This window comes from Drosophila obscura, unplaced genomic scaffold, assembly GCF_018151105.1.
Source record: "Drosophila obscura isolate BZ-5 IFL unplaced genomic scaffold, ASM1815110v1 contig_4, whole genome shotgun sequence".
Lineage (NCBI taxonomy): Eukaryota > Metazoa > Arthropoda > Insecta > Diptera > Drosophilidae > Drosophila > Drosophila obscura.
The window spans coordinates 48,067-72,885 of NW_024542828.1; the positions used below are offsets into that span (position 1 = coordinate 48,067).

General features: G+C 45.2%; 1 protein-coding gene across 1 annotated transcript; it reads right to left on the reverse strand.

The window, feature by feature from the left end:
* Positions 1 to 20,738: 20,738 nt before the first annotated feature.
* On the reverse strand, positions 20,739 to 21,925 carry LOC121404738. The gene is made up of 3 exons (XM_041594912.1): positions 21,809 to 21,925; positions 20,845 to 21,615; positions 20,739 to 20,759 (listed from the first exon to the last, which is right to left on the reverse strand). The coding sequence occupies exons 1-3, from the start codon at positions 21,923 to 21,925 to the stop codon at positions 20,739 to 20,741; spliced, it is 909 nt and encodes a 302-aa protein (XP_041450846.1).
* Positions 21,926 to 24,819: the final 2,894 nt, after the last annotated feature.

The following is a 24,819-nucleotide window of genomic DNA, read 5'->3' on the forward strand; positions in this document are numbered from 1 at the left end:
AAAATTAGAGCTAATCACAACTCAAAGAGCTAAACATGCAAAGATAGCTAAGAAATATAACTAATTACGGGAAAGGTATGTTAGTATTAGTGATTTAAGAAGAGGAAGGGAATTAGTAGTTGATATTATGTGGTAGAGGGAATTGAAGTCCGAGCAAAGTACCCTAAATGGTTCGTGCAAGGAATAATTCGATCTACAAAGCGGAAGGAACAAAGGAATGAAGTTTCTAGTAGATCTAATAGGAATCGTAAAGTTTATGCGGCTCAACAAATCAGTGCTATCTACGTCACCCTTGATCAGGTTGTGCATAAATATCACACCAAGCATTTTTCTAGGACTAACTAAGGTTGGAAGGTTTATTAAAAGCAATCTACGAGGATAAGATGGCAGTCTCACACCTGCATCCCAGTTAAGGCCACGCAGAGTTTTTCTGGACTGATTCTATACGGTCCTGGTGTACTTTGTACTGGGGGCACCATACACAAGAGCCGTATTCTAAAATCGGACGAACAAGCGAGATATAGAGAGTCTTCGTTATATAGGGGTCGTCAAATTCCTTTGACCACCTCTTTATAAACCCAAGCACACCCATGGCCTTATTTACCATGGTAGAAATGTGTTCAGAAAACTTTAACTTTGGGTCTAATTTAACACCAAGATCATCAACCAAGGTAATTCTCTCAAGAGAACCACCGCAGAGGCTATAAGGAGCCAATAGGGGGCTGGAGCGATGAAATGTCATTACTTTGCATTTCGAGGCATTTAGGTGTAACATATTTGCACAACACCATAATTGAAATTTATTGAGATCGGATTTCAAGCGAGAGTGAAATGAAATGTCCTTATACTGGACACAAAGTTTAACATCATCCGCATACATGAGTACTCGAGAGTTTGTTAATACTGAAGGCAGATCATTAATAAAGAGTGTGAATAGTAGGGGGCCTAGATGGCTGCCCTGTGGTACTCCAGAAGTAACCTTTACAGGTGAAGAAAAGGAGTTTTTGAAGAGGACTCTTTGAGACCTAGAAGAAAGGTAGCTAGAAATCCATCTCAAAAGATTATGCGGAAACCCTAAAAGGTCAAGTTTTTGTGCTAAAAGGGAATGGTTTACAGAATCAGATGCTTTACTAAAATCAGTGTAAATGACATCCGTCTGCAAGTTACCTTGAAAGCCTTTAACGATAAAAGAGGTAAACTCTAATAAATTTGTGGTTGTTGATCGTCGCCTTATAAATCCGTGCTGGGACGGAGATATAAGTGATTTGCAGAGATGTTGCAAGTGCGGAGCTAAAATTTTTTCAAACATTTTAGGCATAGCGTATAACTTAGATGTACCCCTATAATTATTTGCATCAGACTTGCTACCTTTCTTATGGAGCGGAATAATAAAAGATTCCTTCCAGATGGGGGGAAGCATGAAGAGTTAATGGATAGGGTGAATAGTTTAAGCAAGGGTCCATACAGAGCGTCGGCACAGTACCTGAGTACACAGCCGGCTGAAGATGCCATTCGACCTTGGTAAACTGTATGGATACGGCTGACCAGAGTAGCTTTCATGAGAATAGGTTGTTTGGAAAAATTTGGCAAAAAGATCGGCAATTGCCTGATCATTGTTTGCTGACATATTGAGAAAAGATAACGAGGATGGATGTACGGACGTTCTACGCTTACTATTTACGAAGCTGTAAAACTGTTTAGGGTCCTGTGAAAATCGTATCCTGCATCGAGATAGGTAGTTATTATAGCGTTGAGCGTTAAGAACGGAGATTTTTTGACCGAGCTATTACATAGTAAGAAAGAGAAAAGGGAGAACCAACTTCTCGAAATTTTTTATAAAGTCTTGATTTTAAATTTTTTAGACTGGATAACTCCTTGGTAAACCAAGGAGGCTTTCCAGATCTAACCGGACAAGAAAGTGGGACACAAGAATCAAAAAATGTGTCAAGTACATTGTAAAAAATGTGTGTGCCTTTCATAACGTCAGTGCACAAGTACAGAGCGGACCAATCAAAATCCCTAATAAGGTTATTAAGCTTCGTAAACTCGGCTTTACGAAAGCAGTGGACACGTTCAGATAGCCTACTCATTCGATCCAATACAGTAGGGCCAATATCGACTGACACTTCGATGGTAGGAGTCTTCAGGTATACTGAGCGGAAGGGCTCGGGTTAACAACGCTATGGTTGGATCCGAGACAAAGCACAGATCAAGCAATCGACCCAAGGAATTTTTCACATGGTTGACTTGAGACAGGGATAGGTCTAGCAAGCCGTCGATAAAGTCATGTCGTGACATGGGCACAAGGTTATTTGTAACATATAACGGTGATAGGGGCTGTTCAAATAACTGAGCGGGGTACGCGATGGCTTCCGGCTTTTCTCTGGTCGGCTGGGGTGGGTTTTGAGGAAGAGGCCGTCAGTTATTGTTCTCACTTGGTGCAAATAAACAAGAAACTAAATTCGCATACGAAAGGAGGGGAACGGGAAAGGAAGACTACAGTACAGCAAACCAATACTAACGGAAGAGATACATCAAAGACAAGGGGGAATAGCGGTCAGGCGATGCTCGATCTTGGGCTGCATGTGCTCAGCGGCACGGACGCCCACCCTACCATGATCCCCTATAAGCCAGTTGGTCGCCAGGGATCCCTCCCAAAATCGTACAGGCATCAGGCTGCGGCATTCGGTACAGGCATGAGTCCAATAAAAAAGGGATTTAATTCATTTTACTAAAGCTATTTTTATTAGCTAAGTGAACTTTCTCCATGATACTTCCGGTCCTACCTATTTAGTTATCTAGACATATCTATTCTTCATAATATTACAGCTGTCGAACATTCACTAACGTGCGGGAGAGTAATAGGGAAGCACCCTCAACTTAGATCTAGGAATACGTATAGGAAATTAATTAAAAATAATAAACCCAATAATGAATATGCAATACGATCTAATAATAATATATAATATAAGGTAATATAGTAATAGTAATATAGTAAATATTCAACTTAAATCAGGCTAACATCAGAGGGAAAAGAATTGTGTGCAAGTACGGGGTACCACAGGTGTCTTCATGCCCATTCTCACGGCCAAAAATAATCCACAACCTTTTTATTGCGGTTCCCTTTTAATGCCCGTGTGGATCGTATGTTCAATATTCTCGGAGCTTTTTCTTTTATTTCATGTCGCTCTCGCGCTCATGACGTTCACTCTCACCCGCACAAGCCAACTTTCTGGGGCCAGGCAAAGTTATAGCGAATTCTCACTTACATGATCATATGTACATATGTTACCGGGTCCAGCGCCGAAAGATCTTTCGTCGAGACTTAGGTTCCACCTGTAGCTGAGAAAGAAAAACGAAAAAAAACGAGAGAGAGAGAGAGCGAACTGAGCTTTCAGGGAGCCTTTGGGGAGCTTAGCCCTCTGCCGCCGTCGGAGCCACTACACTGGGAGGTTATGATTTTACTGGGATTTTTAATTCACTTTGTTACCTCACTTTGCACATTTTCCTTTTCGCCCCGTTACATTATATCCACTGGGAATCTCTTTTCTACTAATATAAACTATACCAGGGTAAACTTCCTAACCAAGGCTCTCTTTTTCGACTTTGCTCTGCCCACTCTCACTAACACACGCACAGACACCGGAAAAAAATTCAATTTTGGGTTATGGTTCCCATTAGTTGGCCGAATCACTCATTCCGCGGTAGAAAAAGTATATTCCGATGAGTTTGGCGCACTTCCGGTAACTTCCGGTGACTTCCGCTCCCTTTAGCGATCGAGGGTGTCACACCGTGATCCCGGCGGGAGCAGCAGCGTTGCGGCCGATTAGAGTCTGTCTTGCTTACTGCAGCTTTGCGCTCAGCTCTCGTGCGGTTGCAGTTGATGTTCTCAGTTTAGAGCTTTCTCCTCTAGCTATGTAGCAGCCTATAGCCTAGGTGTCATTCCTTTTCCCAGTATGGCACCTTGCATAGATTTATTTTGTGTAGTTGAAAAGATTGTGGCTGCTGTCTGGCTCCAAAAGCCTTTGCTGATCAGATAGTGGCCCAGTTCTTGGGGAATATGGTCTTCCTCTTCTTTTTTTTTTTTTCTCGCACTGGTATTGAAAATATGACTTAACGATTCGATCGTCAGAAGAGAAAAAAAAAGTTTTGCCCCGGAAACTACTTAGGAGGCCCTGTCAAGGCTTCCCCTGACATTTGATCAGCTGTTCTTGCCGAACAGTGTGTCCCCTGTCTTTGCTTTCAGGGCGTTGTGCCGGCCTATCAGTTCTTCCCTTTTTACGGTTTTCATTTTTGGATACCCTTAATGCTTGGTCGAAACTTTGCCGTTCGGGCCATCTTCGGTCATTGCCCTCGCTCAGCAGCATTCGCGCGCAGTAAGCTTTAAATAAATATATATTTAAAAGCTTATAGCTGCGTTTCCCCTTGCCCAGTAGAACTGTTATACTATTGCGATGCACGAACAGTGCCTACTTTTAGGATGCATCACCACTCGACAAACGACTCATTACACACCCCCCTGCCAAAATCAAACTTAGGGGTTCAATACTCCCAAGGGTGATACTCGTTTGGAGAGTTAATTCTATCTATCATTGTTTTATGTCTTTAGCATGGTACTTTCCGACTAATTTACCCTGAAGATCCTCCAATTCATAATAACTATGTCTTAACCTTGTCCTTACTCTTGCCTTTACAAACGTCGGGGCGAGTTTTGCATTAAACCCCTTTGCAAAGTTGCTTTGTTGATGGTTTCGCCGAAATACCTCCTGCCCTGGTTGAAACGATACCTCGCGACTTCGCAGATTATACGTGTTTTCATTCCTACGCTGTTGCTTCAGCATGGCTTGTTTTGCCGTTTTGCGAATGAGGTCGAATGAGTCTCCCCTATCAAATGCAAACGACCGATCCTCTAAAACTCCTAGGTTTCGTAGCAATGGATAGGCAGAGCCACTCGTAATCATATTCTGACCGAAAGCCACCCGATACGGACTACTGTTTATGGCTGCATGCACGCTTGATCGCAATGCACATACTATCGAACTCATCTGTTCATCCCAATTACTTTGGTCGGGTTTGATATAAGCCTTTATTGCTGCGATCACCGATCTATTGACCCTTTCCGAGGCATTTGCTTGGGGAGCGTATACCGCGGTGTATGAATGTTTAATGCCGTATTTCTGCAATAGTTCATTAAACCGGTGCGACTTAAATTGCACACCATTATCAGACACCATAACCTCCGGCACGCCAAAACAATGGAATAGTTCTTCCTCTATAAATGGAGTAATGGCCTTAGCCGTAAATTTCTTCACCGTTTTCAAAAACGGAAATTTGGAAAAATGATCCAACACCACGAAGATGCCGATGTTTCCGGACTTGCTGCGGGGGTACGGCCCTAAAAAGTCCACATAAAGCTTCTGGAAGAACCGTTGCGTTTCACTGGATTTCCCCATTGGCGGTCTCAACGTGTAGTTTGGATGCTTGCTACCTTTACAAATGTCACAGCTGCCTATAAACTCTTTCACATCCGTCACTAGGTTTGGCTAAAAATAAAAACGGCGAATTCGCTCTAGGGTCTTGTTTATCCCACCATGCGCTGCTAACGGGTGTTCATGAGCCTGCTTCAAGACCTCCTGTACTAATCCTTTAGGGATCCAAAGTTTCCAACATAGATCGTCGGCAATTTTTTCTCCCGTGGCATGTTCAGATCGCCGATATATTAGATTGTCGACTATTTTCACGTCTGGCAATCGATCTTGGTTAGCCCGAACCTTAAACATCATCTCTTGATAGTCAGCTGATTGAAATTGAGGGGATCGTAAATCAATTAAGCTATCGAATTGAATGGCTGAGAGATCTTCGGTGAAAACCCTGGAGAGGGCGTCCGGAACAATGTTCTGCGATCCCTTTCGATGAAATATTTTAAAGGAAAAACCTTGAAGCTTCAGCGCCCATCTTGCTAACCTGGAGCTTAGATCTGCTTGGGACATAAGCCACTTCAAGGAAGCATGGTCCGTGATTATGGTAAACTCCTGCCCTTCTATGTATGGCCTAAATTTTTTCACACACATCACGGCTGCCAGACATTCTTTTTCCGTTACGGAATAGTTACGCTGACATTGGTTAAGCTTCCGTGACATGAATGCAATGGGAACTTCGTTGCCCTCACTATCCGTTTGCATGAGCACGCCTCCCGTGCCAGTATGACTGGCATCGCAATGGATCGCAAACGGCAATTTAAAGTCTGGACTGTGCAAAACTGGAGCTTCGCACATCTTGGCCTTCAGCAACTCAAATGCTTTCTGCGCCTCTTCGGTCCACTTGAACTTTAGCTTTTGCTTGAGCGTATCGGTTATAGGAGAGGCCAATCCTGCATAGTCCTTGATGAACTTATGATACCACCCTGTGAGACCTAAAAAACGTCGAACCTGTTTCAGTGACCGAGGGATAGGAAATTCTTTTATCGATTCTACTTTTTCAGGATCCGTCCGAATAGTGCCATGACCAATGACATGGCCAAGATATTTCACTTGCTTCAGGCAGAAATGTGATTTCTGGACATATATGGTCAAACCCGCTTGCTGTAAACGGCCCGCTACCTCGGTGAGGACCTTCACGTGTTTATCAAACGAGTCGGAAATGACTAACAAATCATCGAGGTACACAAATATCTCGTTCCGCAGCCCTGAAGCACATTGTTTGTGGAGCATTAGATAGGCCAAACGGCATGACTGTGAACTGATATAGGGGTCGTCCTGGTACAGTAAATGCAGTTTTGTCGCGTGACCTTTCTTCAAGAGGGATCTGCCAATACGCGTCTTTCAAATCAATGCTTGAAATAAATTCCGCTCGCGGCAGCCGACTGAGAATCCCGTCAATAAGAGGCATTGGGTAGGCGTTTTTAATAGTCACTTCATTAATCTTCCTACTATCGATGCATAGCCGCACCTTGCCTGGTTTACGTACCATAACGACCGGCGATGACCAAGGGCTATTCGACTCTTCTATCACTCCCAGCGACAACATTCTATCAAGTTCGGTATACATGAGCTGTTCGACCGCTGGAGAGACGGCATAGTGCCTTTGCTTGATGGGCTTAGCATCTCCCACATCGATATCATGCTGTAGCAGGGTCGTTTTCCCTAGGCCTCTCTCTGCAAATGAGGGAAACAATTTAATCGTTTCCACTAACTGGGCCTTCTGTTGTACTGACAGGGGCAACTGATTCGGATCATCCAGCAACACGCCTGAGATGGTCGCCCCCAGAGCTTTATTAGACAAAAAAGCAGGCAGCAAGTTAAACTTCGTCCAGAAATCGATCCCTAAATACAAATCTTGCGACAAAGACGGCACAATCCACAAGCGAAATGTCTGGGACTCTCCCCTTGTAATATGTGACGCTTGTCTTGCGGTGTCTCATTCAGCACTTTTAAAAAGTCAACGGTTTATTTCTCATAACCGCCCTAAGATAGACCGTTGAAAATATGGGGCATCGATCGTAGAGCTTGCAGAGAGCTTTTTGACGAAACATATGTTTTGGTAAAAAGTGGCAACGCCATCCCGTTGTTTTGATTCCGTATTGCACTTATATTTATTGCTAATTACTTTTCTTTAAAGTAAAAAGCAAGGAAAAAATGCGGTATTGATGGGAAAACGTGGGCTGCTGCATCCGGTGGTTCTAGGAGTCGGTCTCTTTCTTCTCGTGACCGTCGCAGAGTGCAGTATTCTGGAGCTCTGTATTCTATCTGATTTTTAACCATATATACAGTCAGCTACCACGCGCAGTGATTTTGTGTTCGCAATTATAAGTTGGTTTCCATCAACCTCCACAATCTGCCCATATCCACCGAGGTGTACATAACCCCAAGACCACGGCAGCACCTACCGTCCCTGCTTTTCGACAGCCCACCGGGAGAAAGAAAATCCACAGTTCGAAATTGTATCAATTGAAGTGGTGCAGTTCCCATTGGGGAATCGCACCACTAGTACAGACGTAGTGATACCTAGTTATGTATGTCTGGGTATAACCTGATATAACTCTTGGTACAACCTGATATAACTCTTGGTACAACCTGATATAACCCTTGGTACAACCTGATATAACTCGCTGGGATACGTGGACTCGCTCCGGCAAATTTTTCGACCGGCAGCGTGCTCGGGTCAGTTGAGGTTATATAACCTCCCCGTCCGACCTACGGGTGTGAGCAACGTGATCCCAAGGATGGACTTCCTCACGCTGTGAGCCGGTATACCATTACCGTCGCAACCAGCTTCGTCACTACAAGCAAGCTGCACCTGGCTTTCGCTACGTGGGAGCATTTTTCGTCGATGCCTCAAGGTCATTGACCCCGTGCCTAAGCCGCCGTCGATTGTAGGTTCGCTCTGGCAAACCTAATCTGAAGCCGCCTACCCAGTGGATTTATTTTTATGTGTTTTTTTCTTCTCTTTCTTATTATATACCGGATAATTAAGTGCTTTTTGATTGGTCCGATTGGTGGTTCAATTTAATTGTGCTGCGGCTAACATGTACGCCCATGAAATCTAACATGTGGACCTAGTCAAAAAGGATTTCCTATACCGGGCCTAAGTTGAATATTTATCAATTAAATGGTTATTAATACAACTAAACTTTACAGTCATGCGTGTCGTTACCCAGCCCTCATCTTATCATTTGATCATCCATTCATTCACCTAATCATCTGCTAATCCAATCATCCAGCCATCTACACAACGAAAGATCTTTCTGCGTGGGAGGAAAACGTACTGTAAGTTTATACAAATATAATGATTCAGGGAGATATAATGACTAACGTGGTAAACTGACCGGTAACGTAACGTTGGATTTTCATTGCGACATTGGCCGCCTTACGGTTTAATGGCTCGTCCATGTGCAAACGCACTTTGATTTTTTTTTCGTTGCCGTTAAAGTTGAATACTTTTCCAATTATGATTTTGATTGCTGTAAATTTAACTTTGGAATATCTATTCATCTACACAACTATATATCGCTCCATTTACTTGAATTACCATTACCTAACCTTATATACATAAGCACATATACCTACATACATAACCTAATCTACATACCATTTACCCACATACCTTATTTCTATTTTTGTATTATATTATTACCTAATTGTATATCATGATTTTTTAAAGTTTCGGGAGTTAGGTTATTCTTTAGTATTTAGTGTCCGCCAACTTAATGAATTTTAAGATTAAATATTGTTTTAGTATGAAGAAAGAGTATAGTATTTTCGGAAGGGACCATGTCGCGTTTGTTGATAGATAGGTGATTCCCCGTCGGTCTTGTTGGAGGGATCCTTAAAGATGTGGCCCGTAAGGATCATGGTAGGGTGGGCGTGCTCGCACTGTTGCGGCAAGCAGCCAACAAGGCCCCGACTATAGGTGGACCCCTTCTACCTCTGCTGACCTTCTCCCTTTGATCCCCCGACTCCCTTCTCCTGTTCCCTTTTCCCAACTCGTACGCGAAGTAACTAAATTCTTATATCTCATGAGCCCTAAATTGGAGGTACTTTGTCCTTAAACCCACACCCCGCCGACCAGAGACAAAAGCCGAAGCCAGCGCGTACGTCTCCTCCCGTCTAGGTTACCATCTGCTCATCATATCTATACGTTGTATGCTACAGGCAAAGATAGATAAAATCAATTGATGACAAAAAGATGATTTAAGAATTTTTGGCGCCCAACGTGGGGCCATCTTCGGCTTGCCCCGACCAAGAAAAAAATATTAAAAAGTCATCAACAGCTATGCGAGCTGCATATCCATGCAGTGTCGTTAGACTTATTCCCACTGCCTTTAATTCCTCAGATATATAGATGGCCTGTTCAGTGTCTAGGTGGTTGACGTTGAGTCGCTGGATTGTGTAGCAGTTTCTAAAAGAACTGAAACCCCCGCACGGACGTGTAACTATAAAACTGGATATTGTTGAGGACATTTAGTATCTGACAAGATAGGAAACTCCGCTAAATGGCACTTTATTCTGTTTCGTTTGGAAATAGGTTTTCAAGTGGACTAGATCTACTGCCTACCCAAGAATAGATGAATGTGCTAGTGAGAGGAGAAACTTGTCCGTACCTTGCGGATCATTGTCTAAAGTTTAGCTTGGATCAGGTTATTCAGTGGCGTAAAGCTACGGCCTGCCCGCGATCGAAAGCAACAGCATCAGTAAAGGTACATTGCCGGAGTTAGCATAGTCCTTTTCCTTTCCCCCATTTTGTGCGAAGTTAGTTTTTGTGTGTGACAAGCATTAGTAGCTCTTTGGGTGGCAATGCTACAAGTTCCGATTGTAGTATACGGTGTTGACTGTATGCAACTTTGCCTTGAGAGATTCTCAAGAGTGTGCTTGGAGTGTGACCAGGGTTGCTGATAACGTGGCTCTCATGTACTGTGGTTCTGGATAGCTTGGTGGTCCGCAATCCAGAACTTTCTTGTGTTGGGTAACCTACAGTATATCGAGACAGCCATTGGTTAGTCAGGGTTTTTCGGATTACTCGGATATCCGACAGTGGTTCAGAACTACCGTATGGTCCCAGATCCAAAGACCCATTGTATTAATTGTTTATTGTAAATACCATCAGATAGTCCGTTGGGGACACTTTTCCGTTATACAAACGTGGCATGGTTTCCGAATTTTTTTTTGTTGAGAACGTTTATAGAATATCTCGAACGTGTTAGTTAACCAATGAGTGTAGAATAGAATTTGTTTAAAATTAGTTAACCAGAAAATAATGTCTCTAGATTGGAGTTTTGAAGAAATTGATCGAAACGACAATTCAGCTTTAATCTGTTGCATCTGTGTGCGAAGGGTGGAATACCAAACACAGTTGCTAAGAACTGCGTGTAATCACGTGTTTCACTTGGCTTGTTTTAATACGAGACAAGGTGCAAAGACAGTGTGTCCTGCTTGCAACGAGTCCCTTCAGCCAGCTGGTCCTAGCCTAGCTGAGGAATTAGCGGTAGCCCAGGCTACCGTCTTTGGCGTACCTTCTTCTCAGGCTCCCATGAGAACCCGTTCACAGGGTTTGCGAGCAGAGCCAGCTGAGATTGTTGAAGATTTGGCTGTTGGTCCCTCGAACGTCGTTCAACCCAGAATGCCAGCGTCGAGAAGCGAACCAGCTGATGCCGCCAGCGCAGGCTTGGCTCAAATGTCACAGGCGCTGACAGACGCCATGGCTCAGATCAGTTTGTTGTCTCAAGCCATGACCAAAATGACTCAGACAATGGAAGTAGGATTCCAAAGTTTGGCAAGTCAACCAGCCGTTCCTCCCACTAACCAAGCTAATGGAGCCTCAATACCTAGTGGAGAAACCCAAACATTTGAACAATTGTTTCAAATTCCTGCTCGAGAGTCCTTTGGTTCCCAAGTCAATCAGGCCAACGACTCTAGAGCATCGGTAAACGCTTGGGGATCCCAGCAGATTACCGGATTAAGACCCGATAGGATTGGGCAGATCATTTCAGGATGGAAGGTGCGTTTTTCCGGACAGTCGTCTGTGTCGGTAGAAGATTTTATATACCGCATAGAAGCTCTAACCAAGCAGACCTTAGAGGGAAATCTTGACCTAGTGGCCAGAAATGCTATTTACCTTTTTGAAGGCAGTGCTAGCGAGTGGTTTTGGCGCTACCACAAAAGCGTACCCTCCGTGAACTGGCCACAGCTAAGTACCGCCTTAAAAACTCGTTTTATTGATGGGCGTACGGACTTGGAAATTCGTGCGGCCATTGGGCAACGAAAACAGAAGGCCAACGAACAGTTTGACGTATTTTACGAAGCCATTGTAGCATTGGCCGATAAATTAGTCACTCCCATGCCCATATGGCATTGTTGGAAGTGCTAAAGGCGAATTTGTTGGCAGAGATCCAACATGAGATTTTATATATCCCGATTTTGTCCGTAGCTCAATTGCGAAACATCGTGCGCACTCGAGAAAGGTTCATGCAGTCACTAGCTAAGCCTTTTATCAGTGCTGAACCCAAACGTATTCCTATAAGACGACAGGTGCACGAAATTGCAGTAGAGACCGACCAGGAAGATGAACCTGATGACGAGGAAACAGAACTGGTAGATATCGCGGCAGTTACCATTTCCTGTTGGAACTGTGGTGAGCAGGGTCATCGCTATCACGACTGCGTAGGTGAACGAACTGTATTTTGCTACGGCTGTGGCAAACGGGATACGTATAAACCGTCGTGCCCTAAGTGTACCGCTTCAAAAAACTCCTGGAGTCGTGCACAGCCGACAAGTGCACGCAAACCAGTCAGTTCGAAAGCCACGAACACCAAATAATGGACGTTTTAACGGATCCATTACTCCCTGACGTATCCAAACTACCAGACATTCCTTTACAGACTCCTTTGTTACCCTCGGAGCCAGTAAAAATTGGTCTCCCGAACCGATCTCGCAAGCGATTGCTCAAATTCCGACAAATCTGGAAAGACGAGCGATCAAAGGTGATAGCGACAGTGGTGAATACGTCTAAGGACTTGCGACCCTATGCGCAAGTCACCGTACTAGGGAAGACGCTTAGTGGACTGATGGACACAGGTGCTTCAATCAGTTGTATAGGTGGATCTTTTGCAGCCGACCTAGCTCGGGATAAGACCCAGTTCAAGCCCGCAAGAGCAGCAGTACGTACCGCAGACGGCCAGAGCCAATCAATAATTGGCAAAGTTACGACAGACGTCTGCTTCCAAGGCCGAAGTAAAACCCTAAAACTGTTCATAGTCCCATCCCTGGCGCAAGACTTATATCTGGGCATAGATTTTTGGTCCAGTTTTGATTTGTTACCAGCGTTTATAGCCCATAAGTCATCCGGTCCAGAGATTTCATCGGTATCGTTTGATAGCCCGTTGCATGTGCAATTGTCCCCAGCAGCAGCAAGAAAGTTTGTTAGCAACGGTCAATTTGTTTCCATCCTTTGCAAAGCAAGGACTTGGAAAAACAAGCTGGTTGTCTCACGAGATTGACGTGGGCACCGCTAAGGCCATAAAACAACGACACTACGCCGTGTCTCCAGCAGTAGAAAAGCTGATGTATCTGGAAATAGACCGAATGTTATCGCTTGGGGTAATCGAAGAGTCAGATAGCGCATGGTCATCGCCCGTGGTTCGCGTTCGGAAGCCTGGGAAAGTACGATTGTGCATCGACAGTCGGAAGCTTAACAAGGTTACGGTAAAGAACGCATATCCTATGCCTCTGATCGATGGCATTCTTAGTCACCTGCCTCGAGCTGAGTTTATCTCAAGTATAGACTTAAAAGATGCCTACTGGCAAATTCCTTTGGAGGTAACCGCGCGTGAAAAGACGGCGTTTACTGTCCCAGGGCGTCCATTCTACCAGTACACAGTAATGCCCTTTGGATTATGTAATGCGCCCCAAACGATGTCCAAGCTAATGGATAAGGTGATACCGCCATCTATACGGAACGAGATATTTATCTACCTCGACGACTTGTTGGTAATTTCGGACACCTTTGACCAGCATATTCGAGTCCTCAAAGTCTTGTCCAACAGATTAAGAGAAGCCGGTCTAACCATCAATGTGGAGAAGTTAAAATTTTGCCTTAAAGAGGTCAAATATTTAGGTCATGTTATAGGCAATGGAACTATCCAGACCGACATTGAGAAGGTCCAAGCAATTCAGGAGTTTCCGGTCCCGCGATCCGTGAAACAAGTCCGCAGGTTTTTAGGTCTTACTGGGTGGTACCACAAATTCATAAAGAACTATGCGGGCATCGCAGCGCCGATCTCAGATACTCTCAAGAGCAAACGGAAATTTGATTGGACAGACGAGGCCCAAACCGCAGTTCGATTCCTTAAAGGAACATATGTGCAACGCTCCCGTGTTGCATAGCCCTGATTTTACAAGCCCGTTCTCCATCCATTGTGATGCCAGCCACACCGGTGTTGGTGGCGTTTTAATACAAACGGATGAGAATGGCCATGAAGTACCCATTGCGTTTATGTCACGCAAATTAAACCAATGCCAATGTAATTACTCTGTGACAGAGAAAGAGTGCCTGGCAGCGGTAATGTGCGTGAAGAAATTTAGAGCCTATGTGGAAGGGCATCAGTTTTCCATTATAACCGATCATGCATCGCTTAAATGGCTGATGTCTCAGGCCGACTTAAGCTCACGGCTTGCCCGATGGGCGTTAAAACTGCAAGGCTTCTCTTTTACAATTGAGCATAGGAAAGGAAGTCAGAATATCGTACCAGACGCCTTATCACGAGTACATACTGAGGACTTATCCTATATTGGTATCGATAGTTTGTTAGACCTTGATTCTGACGCGTTTAAATCGACCGAGTACCAAGAACTTATCGCGAAGATTCAAGCTAATCCCGATCGTTTACCGGACATAAGAGTCAGGGATAATTTTCTATACCGTCGCGCTGAACACGCCTCTGGCGATAAGATTAGCGATGACATGTGCTGGAAACTTTGGGTGCCCAACGCTCTGGTGACAGAGGTGCTTAAACAAAGTCATGAACATCCTTTAGCGTCTCACAGTGGGATCAATAAGACGTTGGAGCGTTTTCGACGATTCTACTATTGGCCATTGTAAAGGATTTCATAAATAAGTGCGAGCTGTGCAAATGCTGTAAGCACCCCAATCGGCCTCTTCGTCCGCCAATGGGCAAAGCAGGAATGACCGACCGTTTCTTCCAGAAACTGTATGTGGATTTCTTAGGCCCGTATCCGCGAAGTCGATCGGGAAACATCGGCATATTTGTGGTTCTAGATCACTTTTCTAAATTTCCTTTCCTCAAAGTAGTAAAGAAATTTACTGCAGAAGCAATTATCCCTTTTGTGGAGGAAGACCTTTTTCATTGTTTTGGAGTCCCTGAAGTGGTAGTTTCGGATAATGGTGTCCAATTCAAGTCACACAAATTCAATGACCTGTTGGGAAAATACCAAATCCGGCACTCCTACACGGCAGCGTACGCCCCACAAACAAATGCGTCCGAGAGGGTAAATCGCTCGGTACTCGCAGCTATTAAAGCATACATTAAGCCCGACCAATCCAATTGGGATGAGCAGCTAAGTTTTATCGCTTGTGCGTTGCGATCCAGCGTGCATGCAGCCGTTAAAAGTAGCCCTTACCGAGTTGCTTTTGGCCAAAATATGATTACTAGCGGTTCCACATACCAGCTATTACGGAACCTTAATATGTTGGAAGATCGAGCGGTAGTGTTTGATCGCGACGACTCGTTTGAGTTGATTCGTAAAGCAGCTGCGGAAGCAATGCAAAAGCAGCATGTCAGAAACGAAAACGCTAACAACCTCCGAAGTCGAGAAGTTAACTTCCAAGTGGGACAAGAGGTATATAGGCGAAATTGTGAACAGAGTAGTTTCGTAAAAAGTTTCAATGCGAAACTAGCCCCTACTTTCCGAAAGGGTCGAATAAGGAGAAGGTTCGGCAACAGCTATTATGATTTGGAGGATTCTCAAGGTCGCTTTATTGGCAAATACCACGCTAAAGATATCAAGCAGTGAATATGCCAATCGCACCCCAAGCGTGGATCACTCTTTGGAAGGTTGAACCCCAAAGTGTGATTTCAGCGGGGGGGTGTAATTTGTGACGCTTGTCTTGCGGTGTCTCATTCAGCACTTTTAAAAAGTCAACGGTTTATTTCTCATAACCGCCCTAAGATAGACCGTTGAAAATATGGGGCATCGATCGTAGAGCTTGCAGAGAGCTTTTTGACGAAACATATGTTTTGGTAAAAAGTGGCAGCGCCATCCCGTTGTTTTGATTCCGTATTGCACTTATATTTATTGCTAATTACTTTTCTTTAAAGTAAAAAGCAAGGAAAAAAATACGGTATTGATGGGAAAACGTGGGCTGCTGCATCCGGTGGATCTAGGAGTCGGTCTCTTTCTCCTCGTGACCGTCGCAGAGTGCAGTATTCTGGAGCTCTGTATTCTATCTGATTTTTAACCATATATACAGTCAGCTACCACGCGCAGTGATTTTGTGTTCGCAATTATAAGTTGGTTTCCATCAACCTCCACAATCTGCCCATATCCACCGAGGTGTACATAACCCCAAGACCACGGCAGCACCTACCGTCCCTGCTTTTCGACAGCCCACCGGGAGAAAAGAAAATCCACAGTTCGAAATTGTATCAATTGAAGTGGTGCAGTTCCCATTGGGGAATCGCACCACTAGTACAGACGTAGTGATACCTAGTTATGTATGTCTGGGTATAACCTGATATAACTCTTGGTACAACCTGATATAACTCTTGGTACAACCTGATATAACCCTTGGTACAACCTGATATAACTCGCTGGGATACGTGGACTCGCTCCGGCAAATTTTTCGACCGGCAGCGTGCTCGGGTCAGTTGAGGTTATATAACCTCCCCGTCCGACCTACGGGTGTGAGCAACGTGATCCCAAGGATGGACTTCCTCACGCTGTGAGCCGGTATACCATTACCGTCGCAACCAGCTTCGACAGTTGCGTCACTACAAGCAAGCTGCACCTGGCTTTCGCTGCGTGGGAGCATTTTTCGTCGATGCCTCAAGGTCATTGACCCCGTGCCTAAGCCGCCGTCGATTGTAGGTTCGCTCTGGCAAACCTAATCTGAAGCCGCCTACCCAGTGGATTTATTTTTATGTGTTTTTTCTTCTCTTTCTTATTATATCCCGGATAATGAAGTGCTTTTTGATTGGTCCGATTGGTGGTTCAATTTAATTGTGCTGCGGCTAACATGAACGCCCATGAAATCTAACATGTGGACCTAGTCAAAAAGGATTTTTATGGGCGGAGAATGGATTATTTATCAATTAAATGGTTATTAATACAACTAAACTTTACAGTCATGCGTGTCGTTACCCAGCCCTCATCTTATCATTTGATCATCCATTCATTCACCTAATCATCTGCTAATCCAATCATCCAGCCATCTACACAACGAAAGATCTTTCTGCGTGGGAGGAAAACGTACTGTAAGTTTGTACAAATATAATGATTCAGGGAGATATAATGACTAACGTGGTAAACTGACCGGTAGGTTAGGTTAGGTTGTCCCGGACGGCCCTCACGGGGCCACGCATAGGCCAATATGGCCTTTAGTTGTCCGGATTGGTGCGTATGGACCTTCTGAGTGTTTTTACGCAGTTTTGAAATCCGTGAGGATCGAGGAGAGTTTTCCAAAGTCTTGGATGCATCTTCCAGCGATGCCAGTGCCGGGCTGCCAAGATGTATGTTTCTTGCCCTTGAGAGGGCCGGGCATTGGCAGATTAGATGTTCCAGGGTTTCGATAGCCCCAGATTCATCACATTTCCTGCACTTGTCACTGTTGGTGATGCCTAGTTTGACTGCATGTGCTGCAGCCAGGCAATGACCTGTGAGTATACCTATTAGCATCCTACAGTCCTTCCGTGGTAGGTGTAGTAGGTATTGGCTGAGTTTACCATTGCTCTCCTTGCACATGGTTTTCGCGATCTTGCAGTTGGTGGTTCTCCTCCACCTGCTGCTGGTCTGTATGTGTGCCCTCCTTTCTAGATCGCTTTGGAGCGCTCTGAGGGAGACAGGCACGTTCTCAGTCCTGTCGTTTGCCAGCCCGACGCCTTCCTTAGCCAGTACGTCTGCTGTCTCGTTGCCTTCGATGCCCTGGTGGCTGGGAACCCAATAGATCCGCACTGACTTTGTCGTGCTTAGGAAATAGTGCCTCCTGCTTGCCAGGACATTTTTGGAACTGACCGCTGACGACTGCATGGATCTTATCGCCGCCTGGCTGTCCACGAACAGGTTGATCACATTATGTGGGCGTTCCGTACATCGAGCAACCTCCGCCGCTTTCCGTATGGCAAAGACTTCTGCCTGGAATATGCTGCATTGGTCCGGTAGCTTATAGGACAGCCTTATTTCAGGGTCTGTACAATATATGCCCGCACCTACTCCTCCCTCCATCTTGGAGCCATCCGTGTATATGTTTAGGTGTTCGTTCTGGTCCCAACTTTCTTTCCAGTCGTCGGGTTCCATGTGTATCGCTGTTTTGACGTCCAGGCACGTTCGGGGGATCATGTAGTCAGATATACTGATCATGTCTCGGCCTATTGAACTGTGCCCGAATCCTTGCAGCGACATATTGCCTGATGCGACTAGGCGTTGTGCCGCCTTACCTGCAGTCAGTCTAGCGTGGATGTCTAGGGGGTCAATTCCGAGTATTGTTTCGAGTGCTTTTGTTGGGGTTGACCTCAGCGCCCCAGTAATGTAGAGCAGTGCCTGCCGCTGAGTTCTGTCCATCAGCTTGTTGTAGGTTTTCTTTTCTGTAGCCTGCCACCACACTAAGACTCCATACAGCAGAGTCGGTCGCACTACCGAGATGTAGATCCAGTGCATTAGTGCAGGTGATAGGCCCCATGTGCTGCTAAGCATCTTCTTGGATGCATATAGCGCAATGGTGGCCTTCTTCACCCTTTCCAATACATTGGGTCTCCATGTCAGCTTGCTGTCCAAAACTATGCCGAGGTATTTGACTTGTGTTTTTGGGGTGAGCCTGGTTCTGTCAATTTTCGGGGGGATCCATGCCGGTACCTTGTACCTCTTGGTGAAGAGGATGAGGTCCGTCTTGTCCGCGTTGATACTGAGTCCTACTTTTCCCGCCCACTTACATATCTCCCTGAGTGTTGATTCCATTATAGAGCTGAGGCTCGATGGGCATACTCCCGTAATAATTATGCTTATGTCGTCCGCATAAGCTGTTATTTTTGGGGCTCTCCTCTCGAATCTCTTTATCAGGTCGTCGACCACCAGATACCATAGGAGGGGCGAGAGGACCCCACCCTGAGGTGTGCCTCTGTGCGCCCCTTTCACCATGGAAGCGGTGCCCCACTCTGAGTACACCCGTCTACAACTTAGAAGGTTCTTTATCCAGAGGTTGATTGCGGGATGTGTGTTGATCGCTTCTAGGCGGTCCATTATCGCGCTCATATTCACGTTGTTGAATGCTCCGGATATGTCTACAAACACTCCTAGTGCATACTTCTTATTTTGGAGGGCATTTTCGATGGTGGCTACTAGCGAATGCAGTGCCGCCTCTACCGATTTCCCTTTGGTATAGGCATGCTGGTTGGTTGACATCCGCCCACCTACATCATTTCTGATGAGTAGATCCAGCAGCTTTTCTAGTGTTTTGAGTAGAAAAGAGGTAAGGCTTATCGGTCTGTAGTCATTGGGGCTCATATGGCTGCACTTTCCTGCCTTTGGAAGGAAGACAATCCTCGAGGTCCTCCATTGGTCCTCCTCAGGCAAGCTGAGTATATTGCAGAGAGCCATGGGGTGATCACGTCTTTGGTCACCTGTAGCATGGCTGGGAATATACCGTCTAGTCCAGGTGCTTTCGTACCCACAAAGGAGTCTATAGCCCAGTGGATTCTCCTAGACGATATGAGATCTGTTGGGGGGGTGCTGTTCCTCAGTTGCTAGGTCCTGATGCTCTGTAGCGTCAGGAACCTCGGTGCATCCTGGGAAGTGGGCTTCCATTAGTGCTGTTAGGGCATTTCCGCTGCCCTCAGTCCATTGTCCATCATTTCGTTTCAGCTGACTTTGTATGGCAGGTTGCTTTGATAGCAACTTCCGGAGTCTAGCCGTTTCTGGGACTTTCTCGATATTGGAGCAGAAGTTCCTCCACGAGTTTCTTTGTGCCCTGCGTATTTCCTTCTTGTACTCCCTGAGTAGGGTTTTGTATTCCTCATCGATTATCTCCTCGTTCGCCTGTTTGGCGATTTTGAAGAATTCTTTGAGGTTATTTCTTTGAAGCGATAGGTCCCGGTTCCACCATAGTGGTCTGGTTCTCTTTTTCGTTCTCGAGGGTGAGCATGCTGCGTGGTATGCATCCAGTAGCTCCTTGGAGAGGGTCTCTAGGGACGATTCTATCTCTTCCGGGGATGTCACTGTGCCCGCACGATTCGCGAGCTTCGAGGTAACTGTCTTTTTAAACTTTTCCCAGTTTGTGTTCCGGGGGTTTCTATAGGCAGTTATCTTCGGAGAGTGTTTAAATTCGCACTTAAACTGAATGTACTTGTGGTCTGAGAAGGATGGTCTTTCAAGGACTCTCCAGCCAGATACCAAAGTACAGTTCCCCATTACGAGTGTTAGATCTAGTACGTTGGACGAGGTGGGGCCTACGAAGGTGTGCTCCTCCCCCACGTTTGCTACATCTAGGTTAGTGGATAGTATAAAGTCTAGAAGTGACTCACCTCTTTCGTTGATATCGGGGCTTCCGCACACGCTATGGTGGTCATTGGCGTCCGTACCAACTATGAGTTGCTGGTCTTTCGGACTGGCTTCCGCCACCAGACTCCTTAGCTCTTCCGGTGGAGCTGGCCTGTCGTGTGCCATGTAGCAGGATGCTACCATAAGGCGCTTGTCCTCGCTTTCAAGCATCACCGCAGCCAGGTCTTCAGTGCTGTAATGAGACATAAGATAAGCATGGATGCCCTTTCGTACAAGTACGGCGGTTCTAGTCCTGCTTACCGATGGTGGGTAGAAGAGATTGTAATTTGAGGACTTTAGTCCGGCCACAGCATTGCCGGAGGCAAGCCATGGCTCCTGGACCAAAGCAATGTCGACGGGCCCTTGCTCCAAGGCAATGAGGAGCTCCGCCGACGCGAGCTTGCTTTTATGCAAGTTGAGCTGCAGCACTCTCAATGTGGGAGGCTGGCTCAACTGCACTCGACGGGTTGACTATTATAGTCAGGTCACCGTCCTCATCCTCTGCGGCATCAGAGTCGTCCAGCGCAAGATCCTGGGCGGCCTCTACGATGGACTCCAGACCTAAGTCCTTTTCCACCTCGCCTACCTGCAGGGTATGCGCGTCCTTGTCCTCGGGGTGGCGCTTTTTGAGACGTAGGTAGACACTGCCTACGCCCCATGCCATCTTCCCGAATCTCGGGTAGAGGATGTCCTCTGCCTCCTTGTTGATCTGGATGATCATGTGCTGGCCCCCCTCATTGGGTAACGGGCTACCAGCATGCAGGATTTTCCAGTCCGCCGTGGGCACCTCTGTATTCTGCCTCTGGAGAAGTTTCAGTGCTCGGTCTCCCTGGACTGCAATGGGGAAGAGCACCTTCGCCTTTGGGATGGAAGGGATCCTCTCCCTGTCCACTACCTCCAGCTTGGCCCCCTCCCACAGAGCTTCCAATTTGGGCACCACTTGCAACAGCCACTTCCTCGTCGGGTCATCATTACATTTGAGGATCTTCACCCCGTTCAGCCATCCCGCACCGTCAAAGGTGGGCATGGCAGCGTCAGGCGCTTCCTCCATTCGCGCGAAAAGGCAGTCTACCAGCTGGGCGTGGACCTGTTTCCACTGCGCCGCCGTCATCTTCCCATTTTCGTCGCTGCGGTCGATCAGGGCCACGATGAGGTGCCTCTTGGACACGTCACTCACCTTGGCCTTCTGCTTGGGCTTCTTCGTCTTAGAAGGTTGAGGGATAACCACCTTGGGCCCGCGTTGCCGCTTGCCCGCCTGAGTGTCCTTGGCACTTTCGGTCGAGCGTTGCCTTTTGGTGGCCATCATTTCCTCAACCCTATTGGCGAATTCACCCTTCATCGCCTTCATCTGAGGCAGCTGCGCGTAGTGGAGACGCCCCTCTTCTACCTTTTGCTCAGCCCATGCTAGTTTGGACTTCTCCTCTTGGGAGATGTCCTCTTTGCCTTGTAGCCTTCATCCCCTCTCTAGAACGCTTCGGCCCTTCCCTACGAAGGGAGCTGGTACCTGGTTCAGGCGAGCGGAGAAGGCTCTCTTCCTCCGTTCTGCTTACGCTGAGCACGCTCTCCAGGTCCGAGTCTGTTTCGACCACGGCACCCGTGCGGCTCAGCTTGCAGAGGGGCGTTTTGGTGGCAGTAGCTTTAAAACTAATATGACCTGCTCCCGCCATATCAGAGTTGTGACCGCTGGCGACACGCAGAGAGGATTGCTCCTCCCCGTGCCCGCCGGTGGTAGCAGTCACGCTTTCCACCGACGTTTGGACTGACATCCCAGTCCCTGCTTGATCCTTACTCCGGTCCATGTGGTTAATATTTATCGGGGGGGACCACCCCCTAGCGTTTTATGCCTGTCCGCCAGGCACCTCCAGCCATGGCCATGGTTCAGTTCCCCCAATTTTATATCGGGAAGACCTGGACCCGGCCTTAGCTAGACACTGCATTACCTCGGACAGAGCAAACGGCAATGCATTAACCCGATCCGGGGTAATGCAGTGCCCATTGCCCGACCGGCACCCTCTGGGAGGGTTCAGCTGGAGGATTTTTGCCTGGCCGTGCTAAGTGTAAATATTTAACAAAAATTAAAAAAAAAACAGAACATATTAATTTAATACATTCACCATGAGTAAGTTTATTTTAGCTATTAAATATTTTCGAGCTTAAAAGAAATCATTGCTCGGTCCAGAAAAGAGTTAGCCTAGAAACTAAAGGCAGGAGGTATAATGGAACTGAAAACTAAGATTTATCCTCAAGGAACAAAACCAACTTTTTCTTAAAGATTTGGGGCTTAGAAATGGTTTGATGTTTTTTTTTCAATGGCACAACTTATATTTTAAGAATTTTTGAAAACTGATATTTTTTTAAGCTTTTTTCAGAGGTAGCGCTGAGTTTTTCCTGAGTTTTTAAAGTTCAAATTTCGTAAAAAATACCGCACAAAAATCATCATTTTTGAATTTCAATGCTTTATATTTCCCAGACGGTTAGCTGAAATCACAAAGTGTTTAGGCTTAGGTTTTAGCTGTTTTGATTATCTTTTCAAAATAGAAAAGTTCTTTACAACCAGTCGTAAGATACAAAAGTTATGTGAATAAAATAAGGGCAACTTCTGAAAAAAGTGAAAGTCGGTTTGGATACTTGATTGTCGAGTAGTGTTATCTATTATTTAAATGCAAGAAGTCTATGAAAGCTACACGTTTGGCCATAGAATCTATGGCATAGATCACATTGGTGGGCTTTAAATTTTACATTTTATATTTTTTTGCTACATCATTTATCTACATCTACTATGTATATTCTACATCTAAAATGTAGATTATAAATGTACTATTTAGATTCTACATCATCTCCGGTAGAGAGCGCTCGCGCACTAAACGCAGCAGAGTGTGCGAGCGAGAAAGAGAATGAGTAGCAGTTCTCTGGCTGAAGTAGGCGGGGGGAGCAACTGAAAATTAATTTCTTCATTCATTCTCTGCTGCATTTTCAGTTTCATCGTATCTTTAAAAATGTGCCTGCCACAGATTTGCGTTCTTTGTAGGGGCGTGGCGAAATTTTGAAATACACTTGTAGCAGTGTGATATCACATGAGTCTGGAAACCAAATTTTGTTGCCCTAGCTCTTATAGTCTCTGGGATCTAGGCGCTCAACAAGACGGACAGGCAGACAGACTGACAGACATGGCTACATCGACTCGGCTATTGATGCTGATCAATAATATACATATATACTTTATGGGGTCGGAAACGTTTTCTTCTCTGCGTTACACACATCCACTTTTACCACAAATCTAATATACCCCTTAACTCTTTTTTGAGTACGGGTATAAAAACTCAGGAAAAGTCGAAAAATTATATACATACATCCTGTGTTCTTATATTTTTTGTGTATAAGTGCATTCATTAGGTATCGTTGAAAGTATTGTTCAAAAAGTTCTATGGAGAAACGGCTAAAATTGGTTGACAAAATCCGAAAATGGTTTATGAATTTATTTGCTGGTCACCGATAATGTCCTGAAACAATAAAAAAAGCTCTCCAGAAAATGGGTTTCATCCGAATATATCGACGTTTTGCTATGTCCAGCTCAGTCCTTGGATCTCAATATTATCGAAAACTTATAAGGGAATGTCAAATATATTGTAGCAACTGCAAATTTTGGCAAGTGGTTCAAGAGTTATTGGCTTAAATCCTATTGAAGCGTTGGCAGGACGTTCTTGACCCATGCCATTCCGAAATAAAAAAAACCAAATTGATTAAAAACTAATATTAAAACTCAAAAAACATGTTGAGCTTGAAACATTGGTTTAAAATAAAGTTTCGTTGCTTCTTCCGATTTAAAAAAAAAACTACTGATTTTATGTGCAGCTGATTTTATTGGTATGTAACAACATGTAAAACAAGAATATGGAAGACAAATGCAATGGTATGTATGTACATATACTCGTATGTATGCACACAAAATCATATCGAGATAATTTAAATTCCACTGAAATGACCAGTACTGGTAGTTGAGGGCTCTCCCAACTCCTCGGCATGTGGACCCCATCCTAATCGAATGTGACACACACAAGTGGTAATCACAAATTAACTTACTTAGCACTGCACATGCCCACAAATACATGCCTAACTATGCACAAACATTTAAACCATAATCACATAGTATGTGACACATATGTACATACATTTACATCGAATTAATTGAAAATATGTAAGTTATGCATACAATATTCATGTACATACAATATGTATGTGTGTTTGTAAGTACATGAGTGCGAGTCATAAAGTACATATATACATAGTATATAACGCGTTTGTATGTCACATGTTTGTGTGGTTGGGAATATTCCAGTACGAGTATGTACAAAAAAAATCTGAACAGAACGCACTCTCTCAATCGACTTGTCGGCTGCAGAAGCAGCAGGCACTTTTAAAGTGGATGGCGATGGCTATTAAAACGGACCAAGACCTGTCAGCTTCGAGTATGGCAGAGATATAAAATCATCGGTCCATTCAAGTGGAAATTGCGATGATGAGGCAACGAGAGCGCAAGAAACGGCAAGATGGTCCATTAGCC

Bases quoted from the DNA above. Each gene is read 5' to 3' on its own strand.
- LOC121404738 (XM_041594912.1), bottom strand. From the start codon at position 21,925: ATGGCGGGAGCAGGTCATATTAGTTTTAAAGCTACTGCCACCAAAACG. The intron at 21,616-21,808 runs GTAAGCAGAACG...CACTACGCGCAG, and splicing joins ACCTGGAGAGCGTGCTCAGC to CTGCCTCAGATGAAGGCGAT. The intron at 20,760-20,844 runs GTAGGCGAGGTG...CTGATGCCGCAG, and splicing joins AGGACGCGCATACCCTGCAG to AGGATGAGGACGGTGACCTG.